A 16,362-nucleotide genomic window follows, 5' to 3' on the forward strand; every position below is an offset into this window, starting at 1 on the left:
AATTGACCCGATATCAACAATAAATAATTTGAAAAAAGTATTTTTTGGAACAATTCACCTAAATTTAAATTGTTACGTTAAACAGATGATGATAAATATTTTTATATTAAATCTCTTATAAAAGAAACTTATAGAAATATTATGTTATATGATATAATTTGATTATATATCTTTTTTATCTTCAATCTAAATTATTTGAATTGGCATACTATTTATTTTTAAATTTAATTAAATATCTAAATATCTTACAATTTAATATAATTTAATTTATATAAATACATGACTTTTAATATTTATATAATAAATTCTAGAGATATTTTTGCAAGTTATAATTTTTTATCTGTATATTTAACTTTTAATAATATTTTTTATTTATTAACATATTATTTCTATTATTTGAGTATCAATAATGATAAAATTTGAATTATAAAAATTTAAAATTGAGCGTTTACTATGATTAAGCTCAAATTTTAATTTATTTTTTATATTATATAAATATTAAATTCTTTGATTACACACTTATTTGTTTATGATAGGATATTATATATAACTTTTATATTGGCAATTAAATTTCAATTGCTACACAAAAATAATATATTTTAGATAACTGTATATTTTTTGTTATTTTAAAAATCATTATATATTTTTAAAATTATTTAATTATGTTTATTCTTTTAAAAGGATTGCTATTATTACAGAACAACTAATATTTATAATAGTCTAAAATTGAAAAAAATATAAAATATAAAATATTAATATTCTGAATTTTTGAAGTATAAATCTTAAAATAAATATATCTGATTATGATTAATGGTTATAATTGGAGTTTTTATTTTATTCTAATTTTTTTCAGAACATATTTGCCTTATTTAAGTTTTAGTTTTTTATTGATTACTTTTTTTTTGGTATACTTAACTATCATTAGTTTATATCAATTAAAATTTATACCTTGAACAAAATAGATATGTGTCTAAAAAAATAAACAAAAAAATATTTTTATTTTTAGTAAAGTTTTATGTCGCTTTTAGCTTTTTTTCTAGATCATATCTTATATTTTTACTATATTTATAAGAGAGTTTTTATTCAAATTAAGAAAATTTTTTAGTTATTTTTCTTTCTTTTAGTTTTAAATATTATTTACTAATATAATAAAAAAGTAAAAATAACAATGATTACTCACATAATTAAAATAGATATCCTAATATATACATGATCCTATGTATACCAAGAATTATTATATATAATAAATAATTATTTATTTTTTATAATTACTATTTATAAAATTTATTACATAATTTTCTCCTCTTAATATCAATATTTAATGAATATAAGATACAAAATATTTTTTATATTATTTAACATACAAAACAAATATCTTAAGTCATCATGTAGAACAAGAAGTATAATAGTGCAAATATTTACTTACTTATTTATTCTATTTATCTATCTATTCTATTATATAAAAATTAGATTTATGCACTTAATGATAGAGTTGACGTAGCATGCTCCATAGAGTGTTTCCCGATCTAATTATTTTAACTCATTCAATACAATTTATTACAATGACTTAATTATATCAACTAATTGATTTGATTAGATATTTAAATATTAATATAATTTATTATAATTTATATTACTTAATTAATTGGACTACGTTAATTGTAATTTATTGTATCAGTGAATTGGTTTTCTCATTTATGAAGTCTAAAATAAAATAAATAATTTATTATTTATTCTAATTAAATTCATTAAATTGGATGACGCATAGCATCGCACACGGCGGCAGAGCAGACACGACAACGGTAGTGACTGGGTAGGTGGAATAACTGCGACGAAATAGAAGTTGCATGTTCTTCTCTACTACATTCGAAAGCAAGTCAAGTAATATTCTATTCTTCTGGGTTTTTGGGAGTGAGGTCACAAGAATTGAGGGCAGGAAAAGTTAGGTGGCTATTTGATTTTTCAAGGCTTTTTTTGTTCTAGATTTCTAAATACCTAAAAGAACACCGTGTTAAAGATTGTATATTCTTCATTTCTTTCTTTTTTTTAATGTAGATGAATATAAAATAGATTAAGAATTGTCTACGAGAAAGTTAAATTAAGCTAGACAAATATATTATTATTATTATTATTATTATTATTATTATTATTATTATTATTATTATTATTATCATCGAATAAATTAAAAAATTAATTAAAAAACATCGTTATCCTTGAATTTAACTCTATCTATTATGCAAAATTTTTATTTATATGATTTATTTCTCATTATATATAGATTACATCTCATTAACAATTATAGATACAATTTGTTTATTAATTGCATTTTAAGTTTTCAAATATATGTCAGAACTAATTTTTTTTATCTAAAGTTAATGTAAAAAATAAAAAGAAATTCACATCAAGTTATCTAGACTCTAGAGTCATTAATAAGTTTTTTGACCAATAAGATGTCATTAATAATCTTCTCTAAAAGTTTAAGTTGCATAAATATAATTAGATAATTTTAATATGAATAATATTATGCATTTAAATTTACCTATTCTATTATATAAAAATCGAATTTTTATATTTAATGATGAAGCTGACATAACATGCTTCTGAGAATGTTTTCCGATTTATTTCTTTTAACTCATTAACTATAAGTTATTACGATAAATTAACTATATTAAATAATAATAAAAAATAAGATTACTATTTTCACATATTACAAAGTTTATAAAAAAAATTTTGGATAATAAATCAATCCTCAATAGATTATACATTAATTCTGTCAAAAAATAAAAATAATCAATACATTGGATATTATTATTTACGTACTAATATATATATATATATTATCGATTATTAAGTTTATAATTAATTTTTAATCCAATTTTCGGTAATTAAAATTTAAATGATTGAAATTATTAAATGATGAATATTTTGTATCTAACCAATTTATTTTTTATTGAAATTAAAAAATGATGAGTTGTTAATCAATTCTAAATTTAAATTTAAATTTGAGTAAGAAAATAAAAAAATATTTTAAATTTTATCTCACTAACCAAAATTAATTTTAAGATAAGAAATTACTTTTTACATCATATATATTGTAAGATAGTATGGTCATTTGCTATTTTTTAATGGTAAATATGGTCAAATAAAATAGTGTAAGAAATTAAAAGAAAATGTATTTACAAGTTTAGAAAATATTAATTTATTTTTCAATAGAATAAATTATATATTGAATAACAAAAGTTGTTATCGGTTTCTTTTCAAACTAACTAATACTCAACGATGGTGTTTCGATACACCATATTACCAAAAAACATTAATCGATCTAATTACTTTTGTAATGACATAAGTTTATGAATTTGAAAATTTAAAAATTATTTCATAAAATGTGAAGTTTTAACAAGTAACAATGTTGATCATATTGTTTTGATTTCAAGAATGAATACTATAGCAATAAATAAAATTGTCCCAGGTAAATTTTAACAAAGACAAAAATTCATAAGTATTTCTATTAATGAAAAATTAATCTATTTTAAAGACAAATATAATTTTTTTTCTATAAATTTTTTAACTTGGCAAGTCGAGAATTAATCCACCACATATTGATGTTCTATTTATTAAGGACCTGTCGCTAACTAATGGATTGTAATACACACAAAGTGAGATTCGAACTCTAAATACTTACTTAAGCCAACAAATGAGATGACCATTCAATAAATTTAAATTGATTAAAATAAATATTAATTATTTTTAATATTTTTAAATTATAAAATATTTATAATAATAATTATTATATATATTTTTATTTAAATTTTAATAAAAAATTTTATATAATTTTATGTATTATCCCGTGTAACACGCGACATACACTAGTTTTATTACTAACAATGAAAAAAGTAAAAGTAAGCTAACTGTTTCAAATGGGCCTATATGATAGAGAAGCAGGCCCGTTTCTGCTAGGGCAAGTTGTTGGATGCGTTGCGGCAACTGGCAAGTTATTCCCCAAAAACACAAAAAGAAAGAAAATTGTGGCAAGTTGTTGGATATGATTGTAATGGAGAGTGGCGGAGAGGTGTTTTTTACCGGCAAAGAGTGTTTTCTTATTTTCTAAGTTCTAACCTTAGCAACAACCATGGCTTCTTCTACTTCAATCTCTGGTTTCACCATCTGTTCGAATTCCCAGTCAGAATTTCTCAGTTCCAAATCTTCACGCTATGCCTTCTCCAATTCCCTTCCTAGGATTTCATTTCAACTCCCCACACATTTTCCAGCACTTGTTTCTTCCGCACCAAGGGTCTTATCAAGTTTTGTGAAACAAAACATAGCTTCTCTCCTCATCGGCTCCTTCATCTTCGTCGGCTCCTTCTCCAACAGAGCCGCCATGGCAGCACTCACACCTCCGCCTGCTGCTGTACACACCGAGGAGAAGACGGAGACGGAGGAGGAGATGTGCCAGAAGATTCTGGAGAATGACCCGAAGAACGTTGAGGCTCTGAAGGTGGTTCTGTACGGCAAGATTAGGAGAGGGAAGGCCAAAGAGGCGGTTAAGTTGGTAGAGAGTTTGATTAAGGTGGAGCCAAACGAAGTTGAATGGAGGCTTTTGTTGGCCCTCTGTTACGAAACCATGGGCCACTTCACTACTTCAAAGAGACTCTTCAAGGAAATCTTGCGCCAAAGGCCTCTTTTTCTCAGAGCTCTCCACGTAAATCTTTCTCATCCTCTTGCGTGTATTTCATACAAGGAACAATGGTTGCTAATTTGCTATCTCTTCAACAGGGTTTGGCTATGGTGATGCACAAGAACCATGAAGGGCGTGCTGTGTTTGAAATGCTGGATAAGGCTAGGGAGCTAGCTTCGCGTCAAGAGAGAGTTACAGAGGAGAGGAATATACGAATCTTAATTGCACAAATGTTTGTTGTGCAGGTGAATTCTTCATCTTTCAGCTTGTTATAGTAAAATTAGTAATGGTACATTGCTAATAATTCAGCATTCTAGGGTGATTTGGAGGAGGGTTTAAAAAGGTTTCAAGATTTGGTTAATGAAAATCCTCGAGATTTCAGGCCTTATCTTTGCCAGGTAAGTTTATTTATTATCTGTGTTATGCTATGCCATTGTTGTGTTATCTTTTGCAATATTATTCCCTTTTGTATCTATCTGTAGGGAATTATATACAGTCTGCTCGATAAAAAGGAGGAAGCTGCACAGCAGTTTGAAACATATCAATCTCTTGTGCCTGAAGAGTTTCCACAGAGGGGATTCCTTGATGATGTTGCCTTATCAGCAAAAGCAACTTCCAGAGAACAGTTTATGAAGGAATATTCATATCGGAAATAGAAACTTCTTTTCTGACTGGCTTTTGTGATGAACTACAATGTATAGCAAGCATCGGTTTTGTTTTCATGTCACAACCTTTCTCTTTACTGTTTCGTTATTGATTAGCTAGCTAATTAGTAGTTACAATTACGGCAGTGTCTTTTTTCTTGTATTATTTAGTTAATTATGTATTATTATATTAACTAAAATAATTTCTTTTACATCCAAATGAATGAATTAGACGACAGTATAAAACTTTCGGGTTATCAAAATGAACTAGAAAAGAAATCAAAAGTGAATAATTGTCCCATTATTTGCAACCACAACTTCCAGAGTAAAAATCTTCCTCACAGCTGTGAATTCGGATAACAACTCCTCCATCAACAGTATCACAAAACCTGAATCATTTGGCATCTTATTAAAAAAGAACAGTTACTCAGCAATGGCTTCCGAGATCCCAGAGAAGAAGGAGGAGCAGCACTCGACAAGCGAGCTGTTCTCGAGCGCCAAGGTGGTGGCAGAGACGGCTCAGGCAAACATCAGTGGGGAGGCAGACAAGGTGGACAAGGCAAAAGCTGCCAATGCGGCCAGAGACCTTCTTGACGCTGCTGGCCAGTATGGCAAGCTTGATTATCAGATTATCACTTTTTTAGCTTCAGGTAGGTACCACCCCTAGTAAGTTCTCCTTTTAAATCGTTTTTCTTTCTCATTAACATTTTCAACCAATAATGAATAATATGACCATCCCTTGATGGAAAGTTTGTGCGCATACAAGTCCGATTAGATGCATCAGTACGTTATTTTCAAGAGTCAAGACAATCATTCATATTAAAAGACATGTTTATCACAAGTCATTTAATCATGATTTTGCTGCCATAGTTTCCTTCCCCTGCTTCTAACTTGTTTTAATGTTCTTTGTTCAATATATCGCAATTTACTTGAGCATTGTGTACATAAAGCAACTGTTTTATTTCCACTGATGGAAGGTCTTTTAAATTTTCAAATTTATTGCGCTTACTTGAAGTCCTTTGTGATTCTTAAGAGAAGATTTTTGTAATGAATTTCAAGAGCAGAACCCAGATGGCAAGTCAATGCGAGATGTATGTATAAAATCCATTGTAGCAGTATTTCTTCTAATCTAGTTTATCTTTTTAGTTTGTCTGGGAGCAAGATAGTATTTGTTTGCACAATTAATTATTTTAGAAATTCTTATAATTTCTAAAATTCCAAATACAACATATAATGTGATCACTGCTTCTTTTAAAAAATTGTCTGTTATTTTTAGACATGAGAATTTGCAAAATGTTTGTATACTTTGCATGAACGTCAACTATATTATTGTTGCTGCTGCTGTTGTTACTTATTATTATTTGTATATTAATGCATTTCCTTTTGGTAATTGATCCTTCCTGTGTTAGTTCAGATTGGCAAGCCATGTAGAGAGAAATGAAAAACAATGACTTATGAGTTTAGGTTTAATGTAGCCTCTCCTTTTCTGATTTTGCCTGAATTGCATTATTATGGCTGTGATCTTTGGTGCTAGTCACATTAGAAACGATTTATACGCTCCTAACAGAGCTCTTCATTAAACTGTGCAAGAACATTTATTTATATTTTAATTAGACCCTGTGACACGCAATTTGTGCCTTTGAGGAGACACTCCTTTTTGTGTTAAAATACATCAGCTGGCGTTCATTTCAAATCTTTTGACTAATTTCTGAAGGAAAACAGTGAATTTGAAGAAACTGATGAAGAATCAGATCTTGATGAATAAGGCCCATGTAATTATTAGTTACCTAGATAGAAGGTTTGGACTTTGGACCTGTTTGAATTGAAGCTGCTTGGTCTGAAATTTGTATGTATCTAGTTTGTAGTCATCTTTGCTTTATCGTTGTGAATAATTCTCGTTCTCTGTATCAACTTTTGGTGTAAAGTACTTCTGTTAATTCTATTTGGATGCTTAGAATAATAGAATTGCAGATTTTTGGGCATACATTGAGATGTAGATTGTTGAGTACAATGCTTAGAGAATGTGCCCTTGTAAACATTATTTCTCTCACGTGCCTCGTGATTATTATTAAATCCAGTTTTTTGCTTAAGTGGAAAAGCATTGTATGCAATGGAGATATCTCTAAAAAAAAATGCTTTCTTTTGTGTTATAAAATAGCTTCTTCATAGCGTATGTCCATTTTACTTTTTAACGTTGTTTTTATTGTATTGAATATTTAATGAAGACTTATAAGGAAATTTTAGAATCTAAAATTAGCCATTAAGAAGCACAAACATGATCATAATTTGTTTTATCTTACCGCCATCCATTTCTGATGATTGCTTTGTCTATATGTATCAGATTGATGGTCAGTGACGGTGTTCTGAGTTCTATCTAGGCTCTTTGATTCATTCTCTTAAAACTTATTACGATACGCATGTACTATTAGAGTAATTATAAGTACTCATAATTATTTCTTTCATCCTAAGATAAAAAGTACTTGGAACTATAATGGTACAAAGAAATAGGATGAGCTTTACTCTTAATAGACTTATAGCAAGTATATTATTGTTGAAGTATTTAATTATAGGATATTTTTCATAAAGTCTACCTATATGAGTGTGAATTGAGGTCGATTTTTGGAGTTAATATTTTACTCTTAAAGCACTCACGAAATGATACAAGATCATGTAGTATATCGAAATTTTATTTGTTATGAGTTAAATGGTTCAAAGTTTGTCTATCATTTTAAATTTGGATGAGTGAATACCACTGATTATTAGGAAAGATACCTCTAATGAAAGCATAAGACTTCCAGAATGATAGGGTTGTGTTACGGCCTGGCCCAAAATATACACCGGCCGACCCGACCCCTTGAGGCTCCGACCCGAGCGGTCGGGTACTCCGCATGCGCCATGATGACTAGACACGCGTCCTCACCAGCCCCCCAACACAGCTGTGAGGAAGCTTCGAGGAAAGTGGGCCCATTCCCTCAGGGCCCACCTCTGACACAGTATAAATGGGGAAGGACCTGCCCTTCCCCAAGGTACGTCACACACTCCATCTAACTCACTTTCTCACCTGCACACTAACTGACTAGAGCGTCGGAGTGTCTTTGCAGGTGATACCCCCTCCTTTCACAACGAGAGCTCGGCTACCCGGTAGACCAGACCCAAGCACGACCGTGACCGAAGCGCTCCCTACTCCACCCGAACCGTCCGGTATCCGAACAACCGAACATTGGTGCCGTCTGTGGGGACGCCTAAATGGACATCGTGCCGGGCCCCGGAGACCAAGGCCGGGGAGCCGGAGCAGAGGGGGCAGCCTCCGTCGCCTCGCTAAGAGGACGGCGAAGGTCCCCCCGTCAACGCACTGAACCACACACAAGGACGCGACCCTTCGGGGGAACTGGTGGCGACAGCGCCATAATAATGCAGGAGCTAGCCACAGGGTCCAGAACCTGGAACGGTAGCTGGCCGACCAGGAACACGACCGACGAACCACTGATCCAAGCTACTCCCCATCTCCTGAAAACCAAGAGAGAGACTCCCACCTAAGTCGTCTACGACGCGCCTCCGCATCCCGAACGGAAGCGGAGAGCACTCGCGAAGAGTCACCCATCCCGAGAAGAAGAAACGACACAATCATCTACTCCCGAGGCAAGGAAACGCGCTACGCGGGGCGAGGTCGCAAAGACGAGGGAGAGAGGTCCGAGAGGACACGGCGACCCGTGATAATGGGCGCCACCCCATTCCATCGATCCATCCTCAAAGTCCGGTTGCCGAAGCACTTCGACAAACCGACGGACATGAGGTACGATGGAACTCAAGACCCTCTGGAACACCTCACCACCTTCGAAGCTAGGATGAACCTGGAGGGAGTAGGGGACGAGGTGAGATGCCGAGCCTTCCCGGTCACTCTGGCAGGACCCGCGATCAGATGGTTTAACGGCCTCCTGCAGGGGTCCATCCATGGGTTTTCGGACATCAGTCGTGCCTTCCTACCCCAATTCACAACACGAATAGCAAAGGCAAAGCACTCGATCAACCTTCTGGGGATAACCCAGAGACAAGGAGAGCCGACCAGAAAATACTTGGACCGGTTCAACGACGAATGCCTGGAAATTGACGGCCTAACCGATTCGGTGGCCAGTCTTTGTCTGACGAACGGCCTCCTCAACAAGAACTTTCGAAAGCACCTTACCACGAAACCAGTTTGGACGATGCATGAAATCCAAACAGTAGCCAAGGAGTACATAAATGACGAGGAGGTCAGCCAAGTCGTGGCTGCCAATAAACGGCACTCCGGCTACAACCAACCTAGGCAGCAAGATAATGGAGAAAGACAAAAAGAACAAGCCAGGGAAGGAGCGCCGAGCAAGGCACCTAGGCCATTCCCCCGGGTCGGAAAATTCACCAACTACACTCCGCTCACTCTTCCCATCATGGAAGTTTATCAGCAAATTGTCGAGAAAGGAATCCTGCCGAAGCCTCGACCACTCAAGGACCGTACGGGGGGAAACAAGAACCTCTATTGTGACTATCACAAGGGCTATGGTCACCAAACACACGACTGCTTTGACCTGAAAGATGCACTGGAACAAGCGATAAGGGAGGGTAAGCTAACAGAATTCTCCCATCTTATAAGGGAGCCGAGGAGGCGTCATCGCGACCAAGACGAGGAAGGCAAAACCCGGTCAGCAAAGCGGCGACAGGAGCCAGAGGACAGAGATCACGGTCTCACCGTGATAAACGTAGTGACGGCCAAAAATGCCGCGCCAAGGTCACGATCGGCGCACAGAAAAGATGCTAAGGTCTTGGCGATCTCCTCCTCGTTGGTGCGAAGCTCCAAGAAGCCCCCTTTCATCTCTTTCGGCCCGGAAGACCAATGGTTCGACGAGGCCCCTGAAAACCCACCCATGGTCATCACGGCCAGAGTGGGAACCGGTCTCGTCAAAAGAATCCTTGTCGACACGGGGGTAGATTCGAATATCATGTTCCGCAACGTGTTTGACGCACTGGGGCTAAGGGACGCCGACCTATCTACTCACCAGCACGGGGTCATTGGGTTGGGCGACCACTTCATCAAACCTGATGGAATAATATCCCTGCCGATCTCAGTGGGACAGGCTCAACGGAGGTCGGAGCGACAAAGTTGGAAATATGTAGCGATTCACAGGTTGTTACCTCCCAAGTGAACGGGAGCTACCAAGCCAGGGACTCGCTACTACAAAAGTACTTGGAGAAAGTCAAGGATTTAAGCCGGAAGTTTGAGGAAGTCACGATCTACCACGTTCCGAGGGAAAGGAATACACGGGCAGACCTTTTATCGAAGTTGGCTAGCACAAAACCGGGAGAGGGTAACCGATCTCTCATCCAAGGAATGATGAAGGAGCCGGCAGTCACCCTGCACCTCTCAAAGCTAAACCCCTCATGGTTGGACCCCATCGCTGACTTCTTAGAAAAAGGTAAACTTCCCGACGATGAAAACGATGCCAAGAAGCTGAGAAGGGAAGCAACCAGGTATGTAATCATCCAGGGTCAGTTGTTCAGAAAAGGATTCAACCAGCCCCTACTGAAATGCCTCCACCCCGACCAAACGGACTACGTCCTCAGGGAAGTCCATGAAGGGTGCTGCGGCCATCACATAGGAGGCAAAGCCCTGGCGAGAAAATTAATCCGGGCAGGATACTATTGGCCGTCAATGATGGCAGACTCGAAGGAATTCGTTAGGAAGTGTGTCAAATGCCAAGAAAACGCCAATTTCCATAGAGCGCCGGCTTCCGAGCTAAGCCTGCTAACGTCTTCCCGGCCATTTTCACAATGGGGAGTCGACCTCCTAGGGCCCTTCCCGGTTGGCCGCGGACAAGTCAAGTACCTCATAGTCGCTATTGACTACTACACCAAATGGATAGAGGCCGAACCGCTGGCCAGCATATCCTCGTCCAATTGCAGGAAATTCATGTGGAGGCAAGTGATAACACGGTTCGGTATCCCGGAAGCCGTCGTCTCGGACAACGGAACACAGTTCACAGACAAGAAATTCACACAATTCCTCACCGGCCTGGGCATAAAACAGAGGTTCTCCTCGGTGGAACACCCCCAAACAAACGGACTGGTCGAGTCCGCAAACAAGATCATCCTGCTAGGACTTAAGAAGCGGCTGGACAATAAGAAGGGTGCTTGGGCCGACGAGCTCGCCTCGGTCCTCTGGTCCTACCGCACAACCGAGCAATCTTCCACTTAGGAGACCCCCTTTCGACTAACGTACGAGCTAGATGCGGTGATGCCTGTGGAAATCGGGGAACCGAGCCCATGACTACTTCTGAAGGGAGTAGAGGAAGCTGTAGAGAAGGACCTGATAGATGAAGCCAGGGAGATGGCCCACTTGGCTGAAACAGCGCTAAAGCAAAGAATGGCCCTGCGCTACAACGCCAAAGCACTCAAAAGAGAGTTTGAAGCAAACGACCTCGTCCTAAGGCGCAATGACGTCGGCCTGCCGACCCCGGGAGAGGGCAAACTGGCGGCAAACTGGGAAGGACCCTACAGAGTCAAAGAGGTGATCGGCAAGGGCGCATACAAGCTGGAAAAACTCAATGGCAAAGAGATCTCGAGGACATGGAACGCAGATAACTTAAGAAGGTTTTACTCCTAAGTCACTTACTTTGCAACAACACCTCAATACCTTTGTTACAGTAATAAGATCTGCTTAGATTGCTATGCTTGTCTATACTTTCGTTATGCTTGTCTATACTTTTGTTATTTCATGTTTACTTTCTCTTAAGCGACCACCGTACAAACAAGGATACACGGCCTCGGGGCTGATCACCCCGGGAGCCCCCTAGGCCAAGGACATAATAAATGGCCATAACAGAAAAAAAACGCGACCACAAATAAGTGCCGACTTAACGGTAAAGGCGAGCATATCAACGAACATCGAAATAAGAAGCAAATCAAACATATGCGCAAACAAATCGGCAAACCCACTAACGGGCGCAAAAAGTTTCGATCCAAACAACGGTTCTACAAAAAGTTCAAAATTACAAATATCATTTCTTCGGCATGTCGACAACCTTCCCATCCTTGATGGTTTTGAAGACGCCAATTGCCGACACATCGAAATCAGGAACAATAATCTTCACTTGAGCTTTGAGGGCCTCCTCAGTCATGAAAATCGCGTTCTTGCCCTGCTCTTTGACCTCCTTATGCCTTTTCTTGAACACATCGGCCTCGTCCCGAGCAGTCTTAGCAACCGCAACCGCGTCGTCCCGTTCTTTCTCCAAAGCGGCCATCCGACTTTGCGCGGCGCTCAACTGACTCTTCAGGGTCATCTCTTGCTCCGTCAGACGAGACACAGACGCGTCGGCAGTTTTTAACTTCTCGGCCGACGCAGTCTTTTTCTCGGCGGCCTCGAGCTTATTCCCCGCCTCGACTAGCTGCCCTTGGAGTGTTTCAACTTGAGTTTTATACTTGTTGTTAGCGGCGACCGAGGACTCAAGCTTCCGACGAAGCAAGGCAATACCCGAAAGCTCGAACTCAGCCTTCCGGGCTATGGCCGCGCCGCGAAGGAGGGTGCGGTACATCCATCGTGCCTGCCCAGAGAGGTCGGTACCATGGAAATGTTCCTCCGTGCCAGGGAGCAGCTGAGCATCTATGAACGCTCCAGCATCAAAGTTCCTTTCCATGACTGTAAGGACCCCCTCGGGACTAGACTGCGACCTCTGTCGCTTGGGGGTGGGAATGACAGACAACTCCTCCTCCTCCTCCCGACATGAAGAAAATGAGTGCCCTGGAACGGCCACTTCCTGAGGAATGGGGGGTGCAGACGTCGGAGTGGCAACACTCGTGATCATGGGGACGTCGGGAGGTGTGGGTGCCGTCTGGGTCGCCTCGACCTCAGGGACCGTCGCCGATTGTCCCCCGGCCTCTTCGGCGTCATCCTCCTGAAGGAAAGTTTGAAACAAGTTTTCCATGCCGGTCACTTCGGCAAAAAGTCCCACTACAAACAAGGAATGAACAAGTTAGCAATTAGTACAATGGCAAGAATAAACAATCATGGAAACGACGACACGACAAAGACAACTCACGAAAAAGGAAGCCAAAATATTATAATATGAAAAACAGAAAAAGGAAGCCAAAATCTGAGACTCGTTGTGGTTTCCTGGCTAGATTTGTAGTTCGTTTTGTGGCTTACACTGAAAAATGGCATATGGCTTTGTTTGTTGAATCGCACAATTATGTTTGTCTTGATCCTAGGTTAGTTGGTTTTCTTCCTACACATAGAAATGCTAGTCAAATGAACAACATGAAGGATGCAGGTATTAGCACACCCTATATATATGCTATGTTAGCTAATCAAGCAGGTGGTTATGAAAATGTTAATTATACCTTAAGGGATATGTATAATGAGATTGCTAGGCGAAGGCATCATGTCTTGGGTGATGCTAGAGCGGCATTGCAATACCTCAAAAACCAGAAAGCTGAAGATACAAGCCTCTATTATGAGCACATAGTTGATGCTAAAGGGGTATTGCGAGCTCTATTTTGGTGTGATAAATTTAACATAACACACTAAATTTATGAATATTGTAACTTCTTTTTTCTACTTTAATCTCAAGTACAAATTTAACTCATATATGTAAAAAATATTTTACTCTATTATAAAATATAAAACTACTTTAACACATTTATTCTAACAAGTTTGGCTAACTCATAAGTTTGATTTAATAGAACTGCCTCCGTGAGCTCCTTTGAACTAAACTCATTAACAGTTTAAAAAATTGGATCCATATATTAGTAAGTGGAACTTGAATAAATACTAATTTAACCGGTTGCTATTAAAATCAATCCAGTTATCATATAAGAGAACACCCTTCACTCATAAATAAGGAGGTTTGATTATTCTCATTAATGAACTCTTTAAAAAGAACTCTGACAGTTTTCTTATTATACAAGCACATGTTGTATTTATCACAACTATCTCCAGAGACAGTCAAATTTTTAATACAAATTTTTTCACTCAATTCTAGTAAAACCAATTCTAGTAAAATCACTTTTTCTTTATTGTTGTCCTAACCATAGTGCTAACATTATTTTCTATGTGGTATGAACATATTTTGAGCTATAAATAGTCTTTCTAGGATTCTATTTGCTTTATTTTTTTTCATTAGTTTCACAATCATTTTCTCCGTAAGCATAGAAGCAAAATCTATGAGTGAATACAAGCTATTCGATGCATAAAATAGGACAATATATGTCATATTTGAGATTAAATTGAGTAAAAATTGACATCATGCATATTTACCCTGTTAAATAAGTTCAATTATTATCATTAAGTAACTCTTTTTAAAGAGATATGAGTATTTTCATGAATGTATTTTTAACACCAATTAGCTATTAAAAAATTCATCAACAATCCTTCACTCACTCCCTCTAATTAACAAAGTTCAATTATGTCCTGCTCAACCATAAGTTTCAACAACATTAAAAAAAATGCAAGATTATTTACTAACTTTTTTTGTTTCATGGCTAGATTTATTCTATTAGCTTATAGTTAGTCTCGTGCATATCTTTTCATTGATCTTTTGTGCGGTACACCATCAATTTCAGACTTTTAAGCATCTTATGAACCCAAACAGCTACAGCTATAGATCTATTGATGAAGAAGGTTAAAAAATTAAAGAAATTACAATAAAATATTTTTTTATGTTATTCTAAAAAATATAAAAATAAAAATGTTGTAAGAAAAAAAGAAAAAAGAAAACCTTATTTGGGGAAGTAAGGAACGACTCTGATGCTTGGCAAATGGTTGGAAGTCGTGGGTCTCCTTTGAAGCCATTCTCTTCAACAAATATTTTTTTTCATGTTTCTTCTTTTTTGATTTTTCTGTCTCAAGTGTGAAATGTATGTCTCTGTGTATGTATGTGAGGTAGTTTCGATGAAAAATACCTCCTCCTCAAAAAATACCACACAACGTCGATGACCAAACAAATGAGAAGAACATCACAAATTTTAGTGGCAGGGTGAATAGGGGTGCGAAATAATCTCGATCCAGGATTTGACAGTTGTATGCGTTCGTGGGTAGTCTCGATCCAGACCCTGGTAGTTGCTGTTAGTGCCGGAGTTCATTGAAGTGGTGAAGAAGGGTTCATTGCAATGGTGAATAAGAAGAAGAAGAAGAAGAAGAAGAGACCCCATCTGCAAAACAAATAATAAGAGGAAGACAAATTCAGATTTGGTAGTTGCTGTTAGTGCCGGAGTTCATTGCAGTGGTAAAGAAGGGTTCATTGCAATGGTGAATAAGAAGAAGAAGAAGAGACCCATCTGCAAAAAAAATAATAAAAGAAAGATGAAAAGGTTTATTTATAAAAATGTTAAATATTAGGGAGTATTTAATAAAATTAAATATATAAATTTATATTTAATCTACATCGTTAGATATAATATTAAAATGATCTAACAATTTAAATTAAAAATTAGACTAAATGACTAACGTGAGTCCTTAAGATAGTTAGGACCAACAAATCAGCCCCATCAAATGAAAGAGTAATTGGTAAACGAATGATATTTTCTTCTAGCATACATGGTCTTTTATAGTGATAAAATAAAAATGGAAGGAATTAAATTTTATATTTTTTATATTAGGAATAGAATTTGATATTTATTCTAATAAAATTATTATTATTATCAATATAAATGGGTTAACAACTTGCTACTAATAAAATCATTGGATAATGAATAAGAATTAAAAGGATATGAATATAATTAAAATGAATATAATTAAAATATTTAAAAATATTTTTGATTGATAATTAGTTTAATGATACATTAAATATTGATTTTATATAATTATAATAAAGATATTTTCCTAAATTAGTATAATTATGCATTATTTATTAAAATAATTAAAAATATTTCTGATTAATAATTGATAAGTAGTTTAATAATATATTAAATATTAATTTTATATAATTAAAATAAAGATATTTTATAATTATGCATTATTCATTAAATGCATTCATTTTGGAGGGAAAATAAATTCATGAGAAAATAACACCTCATTTT

General features: G+C 36.1%; 4 protein-coding genes across 5 annotated transcripts; all 4 read left to right on the top strand.

Moving 5' to 3' along the window:
- The first annotated feature begins 4,002 nt into the window (after window positions 1–4,002).
- On the top strand, window positions 4,003–5,539 carry LOC130954845 (protein SLOW GREEN 1, chloroplastic). Its single transcript, XM_057881620.1, has 4 exons — window positions 4,003–4,699; window positions 4,774–4,920; window positions 4,993–5,073; window positions 5,158–5,539. The coding sequence occupies exons 1-4, from the start codon at window positions 4,130–4,132 to the stop codon at window positions 5,329–5,331; spliced, it is 972 nt and encodes a 323-aa protein (XP_057737603.1). The 5' UTR covers window positions 4,003–4,129; the 3' UTR covers window positions 5,332–5,539.
- Window positions 5,540–5,650: 111 nt separating this feature from the next.
- Window positions 5,651–7,378, top strand: LOC130954846 (nodulin-related protein 1-like). Of its 2 annotated transcripts, none has more exons than XM_057881621.1 (2): window positions 5,651–5,969; window positions 7,042–7,378. In XM_057881621.1, the coding sequence occupies exons 1-2, from the start codon at window positions 5,753–5,755 to the stop codon at window positions 7,143–7,145; spliced, it is 321 nt and encodes a 106-aa protein (XP_057737604.1). In that variant the 5' UTR covers window positions 5,651–5,752; the 3' UTR covers window positions 7,146–7,378. The 2 variants fall into 2 exon arrangements, with proteins under 2 accessions (XP_057737604.1, XP_057737605.1); XM_057881622.1 differs by having other exon boundaries at window positions 7,034–7,244.
- A 1,657-nt stretch (window positions 7,379–9,035) lies between these two features.
- LOC130957387 (uncharacterized) lies at window positions 9,036–10,496 on the top strand. The gene has a single exon (XM_057884248.1). It carries the CDS (start codon window positions 9,036–9,038, stop codon window positions 10,494–10,496), a length of 1,461 nt encoding a protein of 486 aa, XP_057740231.1.
- Window positions 10,497–13,411: 2,915 nt separating this feature from the next.
- LOC130957388 (uncharacterized) lies at window positions 13,412–13,873 on the top strand. Its single transcript, XM_057884250.1, has one exon. The coding sequence runs from the start codon at window positions 13,412–13,414 to the stop codon at window positions 13,871–13,873; it is 462 nt and encodes a 153-aa protein (XP_057740233.1).
- The last annotated feature ends 2,489 nt before the right edge of the window (window positions 13,874–16,362 follow it).

This window comes from Arachis stenosperma, chromosome 10, assembly GCF_014773155.1.
Source record: "Arachis stenosperma cultivar V10309 chromosome 10, arast.V10309.gnm1.PFL2, whole genome shotgun sequence".
NCBI classification, from domain to species: domain Eukaryota; kingdom Viridiplantae; phylum Streptophyta; class Magnoliopsida; order Fabales; family Fabaceae; genus Arachis; species Arachis stenosperma.